General features: G+C 51.5%; 1 protein-coding gene across 1 annotated transcript in view; it reads left to right on the top strand.

The window, feature by feature from the left end:
• SEMA5B (semaphorin 5B) overlaps positions 1–18,666 on the top strand; it is a 115,691-nt gene that overhangs the window by 59,806 nt on the left and 37,219 nt on the right. Inside the window, exon 2 of the mRNA XM_036351839.1 lies at positions 16,659–16,863. Coding sequence (XP_036207732.1) covers positions 16,710–16,863 — 154 coding nt within the window. The 5' untranslated portion in view covers positions 16,659–16,709. The remainder of the gene's footprint in view (positions 1–16,658; positions 16,864–18,666) is intronic.

Raw genomic sequence — 18,666 nt, 5'->3', positions numbered from 1 at the left:
AGCGGGTGGGAAGGTGGAGGTCTAGGGTTCGTCTCTATCCTAAGAGCTGCAAGATTACATTCAAAAGGAATAACTGTTCGGATAATTCTTCCAAGACTAAGCACATTGAAAGGCTTGTTTTAATAAGCGTTCTCACAATGTACTTTGGTGCTGATTTGGTTCTCACAAGAGCAGTTTGAAAGGGGTTTTATTATTCTTCTTCCCGTCATACAAACTACCGCTCAGAGTGGTTAAGTGTTTTACTTACGGTGACCTATCTAGTCAAAGTAGTCCATGTCTAATGGTACGTTTCAGGCAGTCCTACAGATCTGGGGACTGTTCCTTTTAGGGTTGTCTCTTTTCTGAGCAGCTCTTTATATCATCAACCTCTTAGCTTTGCTCCAAAGCATCAACCTGAAATGAAAGTACTTGGCAGCTACCTCCGGCGTTCTAGACACTGATGGTTTCTGGAGGCTTCAAACGCATAGTGGCATCTGCCTCAGGGCTTCAGTCAACACAGGGAGCCGGATGTGTAGCAAGCAGGGAGGTCTGATGGAATTCTAGGTAAGAGGGTGGGTGGGCATCGCAGGATGGTGGGTGGGGGACTTTTGAAGGGCAGGAGTGTTGCAGGCTGGCCTGTGCGGAAGGGTGGCTCTTGAATCAGCTAGATTCAAGCTAGCAGCTGGGGGTCCCTTCCTGCCTGCTGGGTGTCACTGGGACGGACACCTGTGCCAAGCATTGGCACATCCCTCCATTCATGTATTCATTCACACGTGGGTCAGCTGAGCTCCCACTGCATGGCAGGCTCTGGCTTGTCGCTGGAGAGGCTGTGATGAGGGGCTTTCCTCGGAGCCCACCATCTAATGCAGCCATGCCCACACTGCTGTCCACGTTCCAGTCCCTAGTTCCAGGTCCTGGGCAGTCCAGGCTGGGAAATGCTCTGAACAGCAACCTCTGCTCATGACTTCACTCAACTCTAATTAAACAAGTGGTCAGTTTATCTCCCTGGAGACAAGAGGGTTTAGAGGCGAGAGTGTATCACTAAGGAATTCTTTTGGCTGCAAGTAACAGAAAACACTACCTACAAGAACTCAAAACATAGGGATTCATTTGATCACTTAACAAGAGGGTTGGAGATGGCAGCAGCTGCTGGTCTTTGCACACTGGCTCAACTGCATCAAGTGCATGACATCCCCTTGTTGCCTCGTGCCTTTTGTCTCCTAGTGTCAAAGTGGCTGCTGTAGCCAAGACATCACATTCTCTGGAAGGCAGGAAGGAGACGGGAGGGAGGGGGTGGTGTCCGCTGAGTCTGTTCTCTCATAAGCAAAGCAGCACTTTCCTAGGGTCTGTAGCAGACTTGTGCTTATTGTCAGAACTAAGCACATGACCATCCCTAACTGCGTGAGAGACTGGGAAAGTGTGTCACCTGGGGCTACTAGGCTCATTGCTAGTCTATGCAGCTTGGGGGTTGTTACAGAGACCCCGGTAGAGGAATGAATATCAGGCAGGCAACCAGCAGTGTTGCCACAAGGAGAGCCATGGATTCCCAGGTTCAGTCTCCTACTGAGTCATAAACCTGCTTCTTCCTGACCTGTCCTCTTCCTTTCGGCACAGGGAACCTCACACCCTCTCCTCCCCTGCCCTGCCTCCAGCCGGGACCTCCCATCCCATCTCCCGGTCTGCCCTCCAGCTTCCAGCTCCTGTTTCCTTCACCCAGGAGCCCTGCTGGGAAAGGGAAACAGGAGGGAGAATGAGAGAGGAGGTAGGGTGTTAATTAAGCACCAGATGTTTAACTCTGTTAATTAATGGCTCTGTCACCCTGAGTGGCATCAGCCTTCTTTTCCATCTCTCCCCCTCTTGGGGGCTGGCATCTAAAGCAGAAGAGCCCAGCATTGTTTCAGGGGGAAGATGGAGAAGGTAGCCCTGAGGAGATGGTCGCGTCCTGAGGTCACAAACAGACATGTTTTGTTTGGTGTAAATAGGGGTTTCAAAAAATGCAAGTAATTGCAGCATTTAGAAACAAGGGGATGTCATAAATCAGATGCATAGCCTTTCTTTAAAAATGGACAGATCTGGGCCCATGTCCTGAGAAGGCAACAGTCGGCTGGTCAGAGGAGAGCTGAGTCACTGCTGTCGTGTCCACATGTGCACCTGTCCTCCAGCCTCCCCGGCTCCTCCCTGTGCACTTAGCTCAGAGGTCCCCTGCTAGCCCTGAGCACAGCTGCCTTGGGATCTGCTGTAGAGGTGCAAGTGCCATGACTCAACAGTGGGTTGGATGTGGGAGATGAGGTAGAGGGGAGTCTGGGAATGCTGAGATATGAGTCAGGTGGGGGTTGTAGTTCTGGTGACAGAAATGGGGGCGCAGGAGGAACAAGTTAAGGGAGAAAGGGGACAAATTCATTCTGGGCAGCCTATGGCGGGGGTGTCTGGGTGACGGTGGAATGGCATACAGTCTAGAGTCCAGAAGAGAGGGACTGGAGGTCTGGGGAGCCGGGTGGAAACAGAAGCCCTGGTGGCCGCTGAACCCCGGCTGGTGTGGCTCAGTTGGTTGGAGTGTCCTCCCGTACACCAAAAGGTCACAGGTTTGATTTCCAGTCAGGGCATATACCTGGATTGCTAGTTCAGTCCCTGATTGAAGTTTCTTTCTCTCTAAAATTAATAAAAAGTCTGTCCTTGGGTGCGGGCTTTAAAAAAAAAAAATAGAAGAAACCCTGGCGGGCTGCTGAGACCCCCCTGGGAGCAGTGGAGTGAGAGAGGGGAGTTGGGAATTGGGAACTGAACCTTGAGAACCACACGTTTGGGAGAAGGAACCAAAGGTGAAAGTTAGGGCTGACTGAGAGGTTAGAGGGAACCTGGACGGTGAAATGGCACAGAAATATGTACAGTGGCCAACATTTTTATGGCACCTTCCTTTACATTATCTGCTTCGAGGCCAAAGGAGGATTTCCAGGGCCCTGTGCTCTGTGGCCATGAGAGGGAAGGAAATGGGGCCAAATTCCTGGTTCCTTCCAGTGCCCTGTGCTCACCCCAAAGAGACAAGGAATCAACTATTCACATCAGATTTTACCTGTTTCAGGTCATTTGGATTATTTTCTCTAATAACTTCAGGATGACAGGCTTTGTCTGTAAGTAAAAGTTTCAGTGAGACCTAGTAGGCAATGTGGGAAGGGTACAGCTTCTGTTACCAACACACTCAACCTTCACCCCGAAAAATCTCTCCTCCCTAGGAAAGGCGGAGGGAGCAGAGGCTGGGGGTGAGAGAGCCTGGGCCAGCCAGCCCTGACCTGCTGTTTTCCTTTCCCTCGTCCCTACAGGCTTGGTTTGTGCCTGTGGAGTGAGGACAGGTGCCCGGAGGATGAAATGGATGGCGTTCCAGGGCCCAGCCTGGAGTCTGAGCCTGTGTTCTCCCCCTCAGTGCTTCCTCCCCGCTCCCTGTGACACCACGCACAGAAGGCGGCAGATGTTACCGCTCTCACTTCCTTTCAGTAGATTTACAAGCATCCCTTTATGTGCTTGTAAAAACTGGGTGTAAATCCTATTTTAAGAACACAGTGGAACTCATTACTTGGAGAATGCTCTGGAAGACCCTTTGGAGAAGTGAATAATAATCGCCCTTTGGTAAAACTTTTGTGCCAGTGTCATGAATTTCTTTGAAGTGCAGTTCACCTGTGAGCCTTTCCCTCAACCTCCCCTTTGTATTCCGTGGGTCTTCGTTCTCATAGGACACACCACTCGCCTTCCCTGTGCGTGTCCTCTCCCCTCCGCCCACCACCTCGTGCTCACACCTCATGCTCACTGACACCTTCCTCAGCTATAGCTTCTTCTTTCCTCCCTGAGACTGTGGCCATGACCTACCAGCTACTGGACTTCCTTCTTCAGAAATTCAGGCCCAGATGGGTCTTGGTGCCACGTGTGAACAACTGGGTGGGAGTGCGGGTGATGGGTGTGGTCGACAGAACAGCCCGCCAAAGGCCTCCATTTCTCTGGAACATGGCATACAGTCTAGTAAATATGTCAAGAGATGCTGCTGATGTGATTCTGTTAAGGACGTTGACAGTAATCACCTCAGGTTACTTGGGTGGGCCCAGTGTAACCACACGGGTCCTTGAGAACAGAGACCCTTTCCCAGCTGTGATAGAGGCGGTGCTGGGGGCCTGGAGATGGAATGTGGGCGGCCTCCCCAAGCTGGAAGAGCAAGGAAACCAATTCTCCCAGAGCCTCCAGAGAGGAACGCAGTCCTGCTGACACTTTGATTTTAGCCCATTGAGGCCCATGTTGGATTTCTAACCTAGAGGACGGTAGGAGAGTAAGTGTGCTGTTTGAAGCCACTAGGCCTGTGGAAATTGGTTACAGCAGCAACAGGAAATGAATACAGCGTCAGGCTCGCTTCACTCACTGGGCAGGGGCAGGCGTGCCCTGGGGGACAGGGAGGGGCTGGCACTGGGCACCACTCTGTGGTGGGAGAAGATCCCATGATCTGGGGTGTCAGCAGCACGCCTTCTGGCTCTCCTCAGTCCCCTGGGTTTGAGGAGCTCTTTTTTAAGAAAATTATAATAATATATACATGACATAAAATTTACCATCTTACCCGTTTTTAAGTGTACAGCTCGGTAGTATTGAGTAGATTCACATTGTTGTGCAACCGTCACCACCGTCCGTCTCCAGCACACTTTTCGCCTTCTCAGACTGAGACTCTGTACCCAGGAAATAACCACTTTCCCTTCTCCCCTCCCCCAGCCCTGGCAACCACCATTCTACCTGCTGTCTCTAAGAATCTGACTGTCTTAGGTCCCTCACTAAGTGGAATTATGCAATACCAGTCCTTTTGTGTCTGGCTTTATTTACTCAGCATAATGTCTTCAAGGTTCATCCACGTTGTAGCGTGAGTCACACTTTCATTCCTTTTTAAGGTTCAAGAATATTCCGTTGCATGGATAGGCCACACTTCGCTCATCCATTCATCCATGGATGGGCATTTGGGTTGCGTCCCTCTTTTGGCTGTTGTGAATAATGCTGCTGTGGACCCGTGTGTACAAATATCCTTTCGCGTCCCTGCTTTCATTTCTTGGGGTACATACCCAGAAGTCATTGCTGGATCATATGGTAATTCTATGTTTAATTTTTTGGGGAACCATCATACTGTTTTACATAGTGGCTGCACCATCTTACCTTCCCACCAACGCATTTTAACAACATTTTTAAATATGTTTTTATTCGGTTTAGAAAGAGAAACATGGATGTGAGAAAGAAACATCAGTTGATTGCCTCCTGTATGCACCCAACTAGGGATCGAACCTGTAACCCAGGCATGTGCCCTGACTGGGAATTGAACTGGCGACCTTTTGGTGCATGGGATGACGCTCAACCAACTGAGCCACCTGGCCAGGGCCATTTTAACAATGTGTAAGGGTACAGGTCAGTGGCGTTAAGGGCATTCACACTGTCCTGCAGCCATCAGCACCACCCATCTCTTTAGAAGCTCTTTGAAGAAGAGCAGAACCAGCTCTCTGGTGCCGAGGAGCCATGCTCCAGAGAGTGAGGGGACTAGGCCCTCCCACACGGGTTTATGTTGAGCAAGTGGGTCTGTCACTGAAACCCCAGGCCGTCCGCTGGATTTGCCGTCTGCTTCTGAGCTGTAGGCATGGTTTCCAAAGCAGTTTCATTTTCTATAGCAATGGACTCTCTGATAGCAGAATGCTTCCACGGAGAGAGCTGGCCCATGGGGAGGAGAAAAAAGAGGCTGCTCTAATGACTAGATAAGCTTGATTTATGTTTAGCAACATCCTTAGCATTTAATTCCAGCAATTAAAGCAGGCAAGCCTCCTTTGTTTTCGTTTTCATTGCAAAAACAATAAAATATTATAGAATGTTTGGAAAACAAAACAAAAAAAAAGAAATCCCTACTCATCGTCATACCACCTTAGTGCGACCACCACCAGCACCATTCATAGCACTTACCTGTGCAAGCCGTAATCTAACGTGTTAGTTACTGCGATCCATTACAGCTGCTCTGCAGCTGCTAGGCAGGGTCCTGCTTCCAGCCCATGGTTTCTCCCTCCAGCGTTCTCTTCCCCAGGCTTTTGGTCGCCTTCCTCCACGCGCGTGTCGTCACCTACAAAGTTACCCTCACGAGGTTCCCATTTGCTCATTTTCCCTAGTGATATAAACATTCCCTTTCTATTCTTTTCAGTTCTGACCTTGTGTTGACATATGCTGTTCACAGCAGCAAGTCCGGACTCCATGATTAGAAATACCGAATGGGTGTGGCCGTGCTTTAGAGGTTTCCCCATCTGCAAATGATTGCTGGAGCAGCCTGCGAGCCCCGGCAAGACGCCCACTGGGCCTGTGCTCCTCTCACAGGTGATGTCAAGTAAAGCCATGTTCCTGTGTGGTCCGCTGAGACTGTGCAAGGGGCAGGTCTGGAGCCCCACTGCCCCAGTTTGGATCTGGCTTCTATGTGTTTGGCTTTATGCAGGTTACTTAACTGGCCTGTACCTCAGTTTTCCCATCCATAAAATGGGGATGATGACAGTATCTGCCTCACAAGGTTATCTATATATACGAAACCCGAACATGCAAATAGACCCAACAGCAGAACAACCGAACAACCGGTTGCTATGACGTGTGCTGACCTGAAAATTCTTTGCTCCTGTGCACCATGGTCCCTCCTGGCACTCGCACCTGCTGCCAGCGCTGGCCCCACTTGCACCTGCTGCTGGCATCGGAGCTACTGCTTGCACCCGCTGCCGGTGCCTGGCGCCAGTCCCAATCTCTTCTCGGCGCCATCAGTGGGTGCAAGCAGTGGCTGCTGGCCCTGATTGCTCCTGTGGGGTGATTGGGGCAGCAGCCGCCGCTCGCACCCGCTGATGGCACCAACCCTGCTCACACCCACTGCTGGCGCTGGCCCCAATCGCTCTGTGCCATCAGCGGGTGTGAGCGGGGCCAGCGCTGTCAGTGCATGGGAGCTGTGGTGGCAGGAGTGGGCTGCTGGCAGACAGCACCTTGGCGGGAGGGTCTGGGCGGGGATGCGGAGGATGGGTCAAGACCTGCCCCTGTGCCCACCGGTCGTCTGTCGGCCCACAGTTCCTTTCAAGGTGCATGAATTCATACACTGGGCCCCTACTTTGAAGATAAACAGCATAAATGTAAAGAGCATAGAACACTGCCTGTTGCATAAGAACATGGTCTTTGTTGTTGCTTTTGTTGTTATTTAGTCTTGGTTCTCCCACCAGCTTCCTGCTCAATACTCTCTCCCAGGCCTCAGTTTCCTCACCTGTAAAACACAGGGTTGAACCAAATGATCTTTCAGAGCTCGTCTTATTAAGCTTTTGGGGATCACATTTTTACTTTTAATTGCAGCCGGGGGGAGGGGGGACTGCAGGAAGGACTGCCAAACACTGATGTGACAAAGGCACATGACTTTTAGTTTGCTAGGAAATAGAGGAGAGGACCCAGCCGGGCGGGGTCTGGCCCAGCCCAGACCTGAGAGCAGAGCTCAGAGGCAGGGAATGAACTTGCCCCTGGGAAAGGGGGTGGGTGGAGGTGGCACCCGCACCCTCACCCCCAGGTTCCAGAGCTGGAACGTGCTGGGCAGTCTTTCAGAGCCTCTTCCCTCCCCCACCTGGTCCCAACCTTCCCTCTGGGCCCCAGTCGCCCAGATGGTCTAAATGGGAAGAAAAGGGGAAAATCCGTATCCAATCTGCTCTATTCAGAGCAATGGGAAGGAATCTGCATCTCAATTTTATCTTTGTCCTGGGCTTGGCTAAACGTTGCCCCCCAAGTAGTGAGTGATGGGTGGGTGGGAAGATGGCATTCTGGCCCTGGGGGGGGGGGGGGAGGGCGAGGGAGGGAGGGGCCCCCACACCGTCCCCTCCCCACTAAGTTGCAGACAGAATACATTCTCTCCTGCTCTTGGTTTTCCCCCTATTTCCTCTTCTTTTCTTTTCCTTCAATTTTTCTCCCCCTTTTCTAGGCAGGCAGCCAAGTGGAGACTTTGAATGGAGGCGGGGGGGGGGGGGGGGGGGACCCAGGAAGGAGGATCGTTGAGCCCCCTTCCCCAAAGTCCTCAAGGGCTCAAGGGCCAAGCTTGAGATGGGGACAAAAGGAAGCATCTGGGTCCCTGCCCCCACACCAGCCCCCACACCGGCCTGGCTGTCCCCTGGGCTGGGGAGCCTCCCAGGCAGTCCCTGCTGTGAGCTGGGCTGGGCTGGGCCTCTGGACTCCCCTCTGTCCATCAGCAGCCAATGGAATTTCTCTCTCCAGAGCCGCTCAGGGCCTGGAAAAGCTGCTCCCACACCCCAAACTCACAGGAGGCTCATTTGCAGCAGGAAGTCAGTTTAATAATTTATAGTTCGAAAGCGCTCATCCTGGTCAGGAAGCCAACTCAGGAAACCAAATTAAGCTTCTAAGGCTGCTTGGGGAGTTCCTGGAGCCAGGGCTACGGAAGGTGAGCCGGGCCCATTCTCTCCAAGGAGGACGATGCATGTCGGGGCCCAGGGCACGGGCTTCTGCAGCCGACAGTCTGGGGTGCAGATCCCTCTGTTCCTAATGGGCACTGGGACCCTGGGCGCCTTCCTCAGCCCCACCCGCCTCTGTTCCTTCCTGTCAGCTGAGCATGGCCATCACAAGGCACTTCTTGGCTTTCTTGCCCCATGGCCACCGGGTCTTGCAGGGAAGGAGCTTAGCCCAGCGCCTGGCACATTCTTAGGACATGGCAGCCGTGTTTGCCAAGCCCCATAGGTCAGAGATGGTTCTTTCCTGTCTGATTACAGCCTTTTTATCAGCCAGTAATTTGAGGGCTCAGCTCCCCTACCTGGTCCTCCATCTTTTGCAGTTGGGCTGGTATGTCTTCCACAGGGAGCACTGGGGGCCGAGATCCAGCCGTGCTCCTGGTGTGGGGCTGGGTTCTCTTGGAGGAAGAGGCACCCAATCAATTCTGGTTCTGAGGATTGCCCTGCAACCCATCCCTCCCACTGTCCGCTGCCCTTTATTTTTTTTTATTTTTTTTAAAATATGTTTTATTGATTTATTACAGAGAGGAAGGGAGAGAGATAGAGAGTTAGAAACATTGATGAGCGAGAAACATCAATCAGCTGCCTCCTGCACATCTCCTACTGGGGATATGCCCGCAACCCAGGTACATGCCCTTGACCGGAATCGAACCTGGGACCTTTCAGTCCGCAGGCCGACGCTCTATCCACTGAGCCAAACCGGTTTCGGCTCCGCTGCCCTTTAACTTCCCCAAGCGCAGACCCGCCCCCATCCTTCCACCGCCTTAAACCATCAACGTGTCCTCCTTTTCAGCAGAAGAAAACATCCCAAAGCTTTAGGTTTGCACTAGACTCTCCCATGAGTCAGCCTCAGTCTTCTGTTCCAGACTCATCTCCCTCTAATCTCTGTCTGTCCCTTTCTCCAGCCTCCATGGATTATGCGAGGATGGCCCAGGGCCAACCAGGTCTTTGCCTGTGCCCTCATCCGCTGTTCCCTCAGTCTGGAATGCTCTTGTCCTGATGCCTGGGGAAGTTCCCCTTTCTTTTCTTCAAGATTGTATTTGAGTTCTGCTTTCCAGGCGAGGCACCTTAGACCTCCATCCTATTGCATCGTCTCCCTGCCCTTGCCCAGGGCAGCTTGCATCTTTCTTCAGACCCCTCCCGGTCTGCTGCCTACTCTGTCTAGCCCTGCTGCCATCTCCTTTGCAGCCCTGGAGCCTACAGGAGGGCTGGGACCCCTTCTTCATCCTCAGCCTGAAGGATCTGAGGGTTCTCTGCGTGGCAATTCAGCCTCTCCCAGTAGGAAGGCTGGCTTTCTGGCTAGCAGGGGAGGGCACAGTTGTGCAGGGGGAGCCTGTTGGGAGGCCAATTTGGGTTCATGGGAAATTCAGCGCGCACACACACACACACACACACACACACACACACACACACTCTACCCCATGCTCCTCATCCTTTGCCCCAGAGAGACGAGCAGGAGTTCCTTCCAACAGCTCTGACCTGGCCCTCTGCCCTTCTCTCTCACGCAGCAATGTCATCCCCTGCCACAGTTTGAGCTAATCCTTCTCCCACTCTCTGTGCTGGGAGAGTGAGCGCTGGAGAAGTCCCAGAGAAGGCGTCCTCCAGGGGTGCCTGCGTGGGTGTGCATCCTCTCGCACATACATGCACACGCGTTCACATGCCTCCAGGCACCATTAGCGTGACCCCATATGGAGGACTACAGGGAATTGGGGCAGCAGCAGGAGAGAAGGCAATAGAAACTCTGGCTGGTGATTTGGGAAAATGCTTTCCTTATCACTGGGGGTTTCCTGAAATAGCAGGAGTCAGCTGGTGCTGTGCCTCCCTTCCTCCAACTCCTGGAGCGAGCATCCTGCAGCTGAGCCAGGGACCGGGCCCTGAGACAGGGCCAAGCACAGGTTTCCTGTGTCCCCTTATCCGCCCAGACCCAGGCCCCAGGCGGTCATTCTCTTGGCTGTGACACAGTGTTCCTTGGGGAAATGTCTCCTCTCCTCTATTAGACTATAAGCTCCTTGAGGGCAGGGACCATACTTATGTCATATGGGCATCTCCCCTCCCTCACTTTCCCCATCTATACAGGCCCAGCACATACCAGGTGTTCAGTAAACATCCAGTGAAGTTATGTGTAAATGAATGAAAAATGAGCCTGAGACAGACACCCGGTAACTAGTGGAATATTTTATGTATATGAATACATGTATACAAACATGTTTCATAAAGGACCTCCTCTGTGCCAGTCTCCCTTCTGGGTGCATTATGAGCTCTCTCACTAAGACAGGGTGGACTATTAACCTCCTCACACAGGTGATGAAACAGATTTGCACGTAGGTCTGGCAGTCCCCCGAGCTCAGAACTTCCACGGCACTCCACACTCCTCAGGAACGTTGGCCGGCTTCTGCTACGCCCCGCCAGAAGAGACATTCTGGGATTCTTTTAACATCAGATCAGACAAACCTATTAAAAATAGAAATTCTTGTCTGTCTTAGGAGAATTGGTTGTACGTATGAGAACCCAAACTGTAGGGATAGGAATGGTACTTGGCTAGTGATAATTGAGACCTGAAAAGCAAGGGTGTGAACAGAGCAGGAGTGAATGAGTCTCTAGTAATAACAGTAGTAATGACAGCCGACCCTTATACGAGGCCTGTTGAGGGGCAGGTGCTGTTCTAAGCCGGGTAGACAAAATAACTCATTTAATCTTCACAACAACTCTGTGAGGTAGGCGTTATCCCAGGTCCCACATCCTTACCACCCGGCTGACCGTCACTTAAAGCAGCACAGGCTAACGCAGCCCCGCCCACCCCACCTGCAGGCCAGGCGGAAAGAAGGCGAGCCCTCTCAGAGTGTTTCCCCCAAACCCCCACCGTGACTTCCTCCGCCCCTCACTGGCCACCCTGTCGGAAAGGCTGGGAATGGCGTTGAGCAGGGCACACTGCCCCGCCCCACACCCAGGCTCCTTCAGGGAGGAGAGGGCAGGAGTGGACGTGAGGAGGCAGTGCTGCGTGGGCGGCTCCTGGTCTGACACCACCCACTCTGATGGCCTTCAGCAAAACTTCACTACAGGATCCGGGACGGGTTAGCTCATGGCAGTAGGACGTAGTCTGACCTCAGGAAAGGGCTGAACTGGGAGTGGAAGGCTATCAGCATCCCTTATACGTTTCTGCTCTGTCGCCTGTCACTGCCTTAAGTCATCTCTGCTCCTCTCCTCAGCCCATGTGACCGGTGGAAGATGGCCACCCCACCTGTCCACATGACATTTTCCTAGATCCTCTGGAAAGACTGACCGGACCCTGGAGGGGAGGAAGGGGGGACCAAAATTGCCATGAGAGGGCATCTGATTGGTCTGTTTTAACAACATGACTATCCTTGATGCAGCAGCTATGGTGTCTATATGAGGTGCCAGGGGCCTTTGACCTGTGGATGGAGGGGGGATAGTTTCCAAAGCTGGGGAATTCTTGGGAGTTGGGAAGTCACTGCTCCCCCTACATCAAGTATCTAAAAGTCTGCTCAAAAAGTCAGACCCTGGCCCTTGTTGGTGTGCTCAGTGGTTAGAGTGTCGGTCCACACACCGAAGGGTCCCATGCAGGCTTAAACCCCAGTCCAGGGCTCAGACCTGAGTTGCAGTTTCTATCCCTGGCCCTGGTTGGGGCAGTTGCTGGAGGCAACCAATCCATGTGTCCCTCTCACATCATCAATGTTTCTGATGTTTCTCTTTCTCTCCCTACCTCCCACTCTCTCTAAAAAGCAATGGAAAAAAATATCCTCGGATGAGGATTAACAACAACAACAAAAGTCAGTCCCTGTAACACCCTCAGTGATTGGGGGATTAACCACTCTGTTTTCCAGTGTGGCACCCCCTGTTCTGCTGGCGTTTGCAAAGCTGCAAGCCCTGGCTCATTGAGCTCTGTCCTGACCATTAGCACCCACACTCCAGCCCATGCCTCGCTGCCCGAGTCCTTCTGTCCCTCCTTTGCACCCTTCTTAGGGTCTCCGGTCTTCCTTGCCAAGGGCAGAGGAGGTCCTGGAAGATGATGGCAAAAGAGGGTGTGTGTGAGCCCCCTGTGGGATTCCTAAGTCATCCCCCGAGTCCCCCTTTGCACTCCTAAGGACTGGAATGCCCATCCTGTCTCCTCCCTGACCAGTACCCGTTCTCTCTACCTCTGGGCGACTCTCCCCGGTCTGTGTGTTGTATGCACGTCCATCTGCTGCCCAGGCTCTCTCCTCCTCTCTCTCTCCCCCTCACCTGAGTGGAGGAGACCTGGAATCCAGGTCCGGCCCTCAGACCTCACCCACCCCCATTCACAGCTGTGCGCCTTCCTTTCTCCTCAAACAGAGAAGCACTGTGCTGGAGCCCAGGTGGAGGAAGGGATCTTAATCTAGCAATTATTGATCAGGAGGGCCTTGGAAGACATAGTTACATAAAAACCATAAGTATGGAAGTTAGGTACTTTAAGTACCTAAGGGGAGGGAAGGGGCTAAGAATGTGCTCCTAATTCAGGCCCAGAGCTCAGGATCTGGCCACACCAAGGGACAGGCCTGGGAGCAGTGTGGGTGGTAGTCAGACCTGGGGTGGGAGGCAGGAGGCCTGGGAAGGGAGCAGGGGAAGGGCGAGGGTTGGGAATAATGAGGGGAGGGCAGTTGTCCTAATACCTTAGTCAGCGGTTCTCAACCTGTGGGGCGCGACCCCTTTGGGGGTCAAACGACCCTTTCACAGGGGTCGCCTAAGACAATGGGAAAACACATATATAATTACATATTGTTTTTGTGATTAATCACTATGCTTTAATTATGTTCAATTTGTAACAATGAAAATACATCCTGCATATCAGATATTTACATTACGATTCATAACAGTAGCAAAATTACAGTTATGAAGTAGCAACGAAAATAATTGTATGGTTGGGGGTCACCACAACATGAGGAACTGTATTAAAAGGTCGCGGCATTAGGAAGGTTGAGAACCACTGCCTTAGATGTTCTGAGCAGCTGAGAGGAAAAGCCCAGCTAAGGTCAGATGATATTTGCATATGCGTTGAATATCACCAATTAGGTGTTGTAACCCCAAGGAAACAGATGGCGCAAATTGGGATGAGGGAAGGCAGTTTAATAAAAGAACGGTTTACCAAGCTGTGGGGAGGGATCCGGAGCCACATGGGAGTGCTCACCGTGGGTCTCTGGGGCTGGTGAAGGGGCTGGTAAGGAGGCGGTGGTACCCCTGGGTGTGAGGGGGGAGGGAGAGAGGGGATGATTACTGAAACCTGGAGGCACAGAAGCTAGAACCAGGGTTCTGACAGGAGCACACTCTGCTGCCTCCTCCCTCTACCCTCCCTTCTCCTATGTCCTGCCAGTGCCCTCCCCCCACCATTGGTCAAACAGAGGGAAGGGGTCCCTGGATGCTGCTCAGGCACAGAGCAGGAAGGAGGAGAGAGAGTGGAGGGACAGGTAGAAGGCATCTAGCACAGGGGTCAAAGGGCAAAAGGAAATACCTCTAGGGCATCAGAAGAGTTCTCACTAAAGGGTGCCCACTGTCTGCCAGGCACGGTTCCAGGCCCTTTAAAGATAGTAATTCCTTTAATACTTACATCTGTGGAGGGAGCTGATTTTGCCCCTGGGAGCAGGATGGGGCAGAGTAAGGGAGAAGGGGGCACTCCTGGGCACACACATTGTGTGGTCATGGGGATATTCTTTTGAAACCTTGCAGCAACGCAAGGGCAAAGAGGGTGTTAGCCATTTCACACACGAGTGAGGAAGCTTAGGCCTGGAAGAACCCATCCTACTGTGATTCTCCAGACCTGGGGTGGGGCAGTGGCAGTAGGAGGGGAAGAGAGAGGAGGGGTTGGGAGCAAAGGCTCTTAGAGAGGGACGGAACCCCAGGGGCCTAGTCTCAGGGAGGCTGGCAGAATCCCCTTGGGATCACTCACCTGGGGGCTCCAGGCCGCCACCCCCAGTGGAAGTGATTCTGATTGGTTCCCCCATGCACCCTCTGGAAAATCCTGAGCTCATTTAACCTTTCATTTCACAGATGAGGAAAGTGACACCAGGAGGTCATGCAGTGAGAGGCCTGAGGCCCAGGGAGCCTGGTGACATAGTGGATGGCCTCTGAGGAGAGCTGGGAGCTGGTTCAGATGGTGTAAGGGAGGCCGCAGGGGAGCTATCCAGCCTCCCTCTTAGAAGGTTTAGGGAACCAAAACTAGTTTTTAAAAAGGATTAATTTTTAATAGACTAGGTAATATTAGACATATTTATTATTCAAAAATGAAAATAATATAAAAGGTTTATATTGAGAAGGCCAGATCACGATTTTGCTATTTATAGGTAACCATTTTTTATTGGTTTGATTTTTTTTCAGTGTATGTTAATGCTAAGATAAGGAAATAGAAATATATATTCTTGTCTCTACCCTCTTTTTACACAAAAGGTGGCATGCTATTACCCTGTTGTGCACCTTGCTTTTTTTCACTTAATATCCCTGGAGAGTTCTCCATATTAAAATCTAGAGAAAACCTCATTCTTTTCCAGAGCTGCACAGTATCCCATTACAAAGATCCAGGTACTGGGTTGTTACCCGTCTTTTCTTACTTCACAGAATGCCACCGGAATTATCGTGTGCCTCCCTGACTTTGCAGATGTGCAGGTGCCTCTGTAGTCTATTGTGCTTCTCGATAACCTGTGATGAAGAAACAGGTTTTACTTATCAATTTACAGCCTGTCGCAGGGGGATGATCATGTAAAATGTGATAAACGTGAATCCCTAGGGAAGTGAATTGGAAAAAACAAAACCAAACACAAACAACCTGCAAAATAAAAGCCCAAATATTTTGTTATTAGATCCAATAGACATAAAAAGTATTCTGTCAGCCCTGACCGGTTTGGCTCAGTGGATAGAGCGTCAGCCTGTGGACTCAAGGGTCCCAGATTCAATTCCGGTCAAGGGTATGTACCTTGGTTGCGGGCATATGCCCAGTAGGGGGTGTGCAGGAGGCAGCTGATCGATGTTTCTCTCTCATCGATGTTTCTAACTCTCTATCCCTCTCCCTACCTCTCTGCAAAAAATCAATAAAATATAAATTTTAAAAAAAGTATTCTCTCAAATAACTATGCAGGTTTTTAAACACTTACTCTCCAATGTCTGCATTAATCTTGCCACAGAGTCATCAGAGTGCATACTGGCCTGTGGACCATACTCTGAGTAGCACTGATCTAGACTCCCACGATTAGGTCAAAGGGTAAGCGCCTCTGTTGTTTTGCCAGATGCCCCGCCACGGCTGTGCCATTTTGCACACCCACCAGCAGTACATGAGTGTGCCTCCTTTCCCACAGCCTCACCAGCAGTGGTCTAACTTGGATTTTTGCTAAACCAATAGGTGAGCAGAGGTATCTTAGGCTAAGTTTTAATTTGCGTTGCTCTTATTATGAATGAGAATAAGTGTCATTCATGTTTTTAAGCCCAGTTTGCATTTATATTCATTTTCTACTGGACTGTTGCTTTTTCTCTTCTTGATTCCCAGGAGTTATTTACATAGCAGGAATATTAGCCCCTTTGTCTGTGATATGAATTGCAAATATTTTTTCCAGTTTGTTATTTGATTTTGCTTAACATTGTTTTTTGAGGGGGTAGGGGGAAAGGGAGGCATGCAGAAGTTTGTGGGTTTTTATGTAGTTAAATATTGTCTATACTAACTTCTGGATTTTGAGTCATGGTTCTCCACTCCAAGGTTATAAAGATTACTGCCCACATTTTCTTCTAGTATTTTGTTGGTTTTATTCTTAGCATGTAATCTTTTATCCAGTTGGAATTTTTCCTAGTATAAGGTGTAAGTTATGGGCCCAAATTTATCTTTTTATAACTGGCTATTCATTCGTCCTAGCTCCATTTATTAAAGTCCCTAAGATACCACTTTTATCATTAAAACAAATTTTAAGCCATTTGGGATCATAATAGGAAAAGCTCTATAATTTGTCAGTTCTGTGTAGAATACCATTCCAAGGGAAATTAGCTTTCAAGCTATGATCTATAACTTTGTATTTCTAGAGCAGAATAAACTCTAAGTAACATAAATTTATTTAAACAAACAAAAACCAAACCTGTGGGGCCACTGACATCCACGAGGAATGTCGGAGAAGTGGGCCTTGCCGAGGGAGCACGTGGTGAGCCTGAATGTTTGCCTTGCAGGTCCTCCCCGGCCTGCCTGCCGCTGGGAGCCGGGACCCAGAGGGGCCCACCATGGTGCTCCCCGGACCCCTGGCTGCCACCCTGTTGCTGCCCAGCCTCATGCTGCTGGTCTTCCACCTCTCCAGCTCCCAGGATGTCACCAGCGATCCCGGCCGTGAGCAGCAGCTGTGCGCCCTGAGGGAACACCCCACCGTGGCCTTTGCAGGTGAGAGACGCTGTACATGTACAGCTCTTTCTGCAATGACATGTCTGAAGGGCTCAGTCCCACCTAGGATTCAGATGCGTAAGGACAGCAGCCGTGGGCGGGATGGGTCTGACTTTAGTCTCCAGACAATGTGTCCAGGCCCTTCTCTCATATTTACCTGGGAGGCAGGGCCTTCCTTTGCTGGAGAAAGAGGTGTGGACCCCCTGGGTGAGCTGCCGAGGGCTGGTCGGTCTCTCAGCTCTGGCTCTTCTGGAAGCATGAGCTCTGCTTCTTGGCTTTTCTGGGGGGAAGACGAGGATGACTCATTCCTTGGAAGTGCCTCGTGATCTCTGCACAGCCTCCTTCTGCTCTAAGACGGCTGCAGGGATGCCCATCTTTGGGGTCCTCGGAACCCCCTGGGAAAGGGGCCCTGGTGACTGGTAACTCCTTTGGTCTGTCAAGGGAGGGCATGGGAGCGTCCAGCTAAAGTGTTTCCCAAGCTGGGATGTGTGAATCGCTGGGCATACTCTGAGGGTCTATCAGTTTTCACTAAGTTTCTAAAATTAGTACATACGTTTGATGATCATCTAAAAACAAAGCAAAAACAAATACGGGAGCTTCCTGGATGTTCTCCCCCGACCTGGGAGCCAGGGTGGGGGACCCTGGTGGTGTTACATCACATCAATACTTCAGATCCATTGCCTCGCGGGAGCTCACACTGATGTCGTCTCAGGGGTCCCCAGATCCTTAAGTCTGATAAACACCTATCCTGTCTCCCCTTCACTATAACCCTGGCTGGGAGGCAGGGCAAGGCCACCACCCCTTTTGACAGATGCGGGCCGAGGTGCAGAGGGTTGGGGAGACTAGTCAGAGCCTCCTGACTCGGCCCAGGCAGAGGGATGGAGCGCTCCCCCCCCCCCCCCCCCCCCGGTGCCAGGCAGGAGGAGCAGCCCGTCCTCTGGGATGCTACAGCCCGTCAGGAGGGGCAAGATGGAAACCAGCGCTGCCCTGGCTGGTTTGGCTCAGTGGATAGAGCGTTGGCCTGCGGACTGAAAGGTCCCAGGTTCACATGTCCGGTTGCTGGCTCGATCCCCAGTGGAGGGCATGCAGGAGGCAGCCGATCGATGATTCTCTCTTATCATTGATGTTTCTCTCTATCTCTCCCTCTTCCTTCCTCTCTGAAATCAATAAAAATATATTTTTTAAAAAGAGATGGAAACCAGCACAGAAAAATAAACCCATGAGTCGGAGGCTGGCATGGGATTGAGGGCTGGGGACCCCTAGGAATAGGAGTTGGGGGCTGTGGGGGGAAGGCTGGGGCGTTTAGAAGTGTGGGGTTCCCAGCAGCGGGCTGCTCCTGTCTCCTGTCTTGGGGAGGTTTTCCAGCTGGTTTCTCCGTGCTGTTTTCTCTGTCTTGCTTGAGCGGGGATCCAGGCTTTGAAGGCTTAAGTGGATTATGGTAAATTAACCATCCCTTTAAGCCTACAAAACTGAGCATGCACACCCTCAGACTTCTGATGCCGCTGAGGTGCTGCTGGTGGCTGTCCCTGAAGGGAAGGACCAAGTGGGGGACAGAAGGAGCCAGATTCTGAGGGTTGAAGATTGTCCCCTTCACAGAGGGCTCCCCTGTGGCGGCTCCTAATACCACATTTCTCCTCAGGGCTTCCCAGGGGCACTACTAGCTGACTGTGGGGCAGGGACAATGGGATGAGCGCAGCGGACCCCTGTCCCCCAGCCAGGCTGCTCTATACTGGGGGTGGGGATGGCAGGGGGTGGGAGATGTGTTCCTTGAGTTCCTGGCTTCCTTGACACCATTTTGTATCT

Source organism: Myotis myotis, unplaced genomic scaffold (genome assembly GCF_014108235.1).
Source record: "Myotis myotis isolate mMyoMyo1 unplaced genomic scaffold, mMyoMyo1.p scaffold_m19_p_2, whole genome shotgun sequence".
Classification (NCBI taxonomy): Eukaryota; Metazoa; Chordata; class Mammalia; order Chiroptera; family Vespertilionidae; genus Myotis; species Myotis myotis.
The sequence above is the reverse complement of the archived record's forward strand: the minus strand, read 5'-3'. Positions and strand labels throughout refer to the sequence as shown.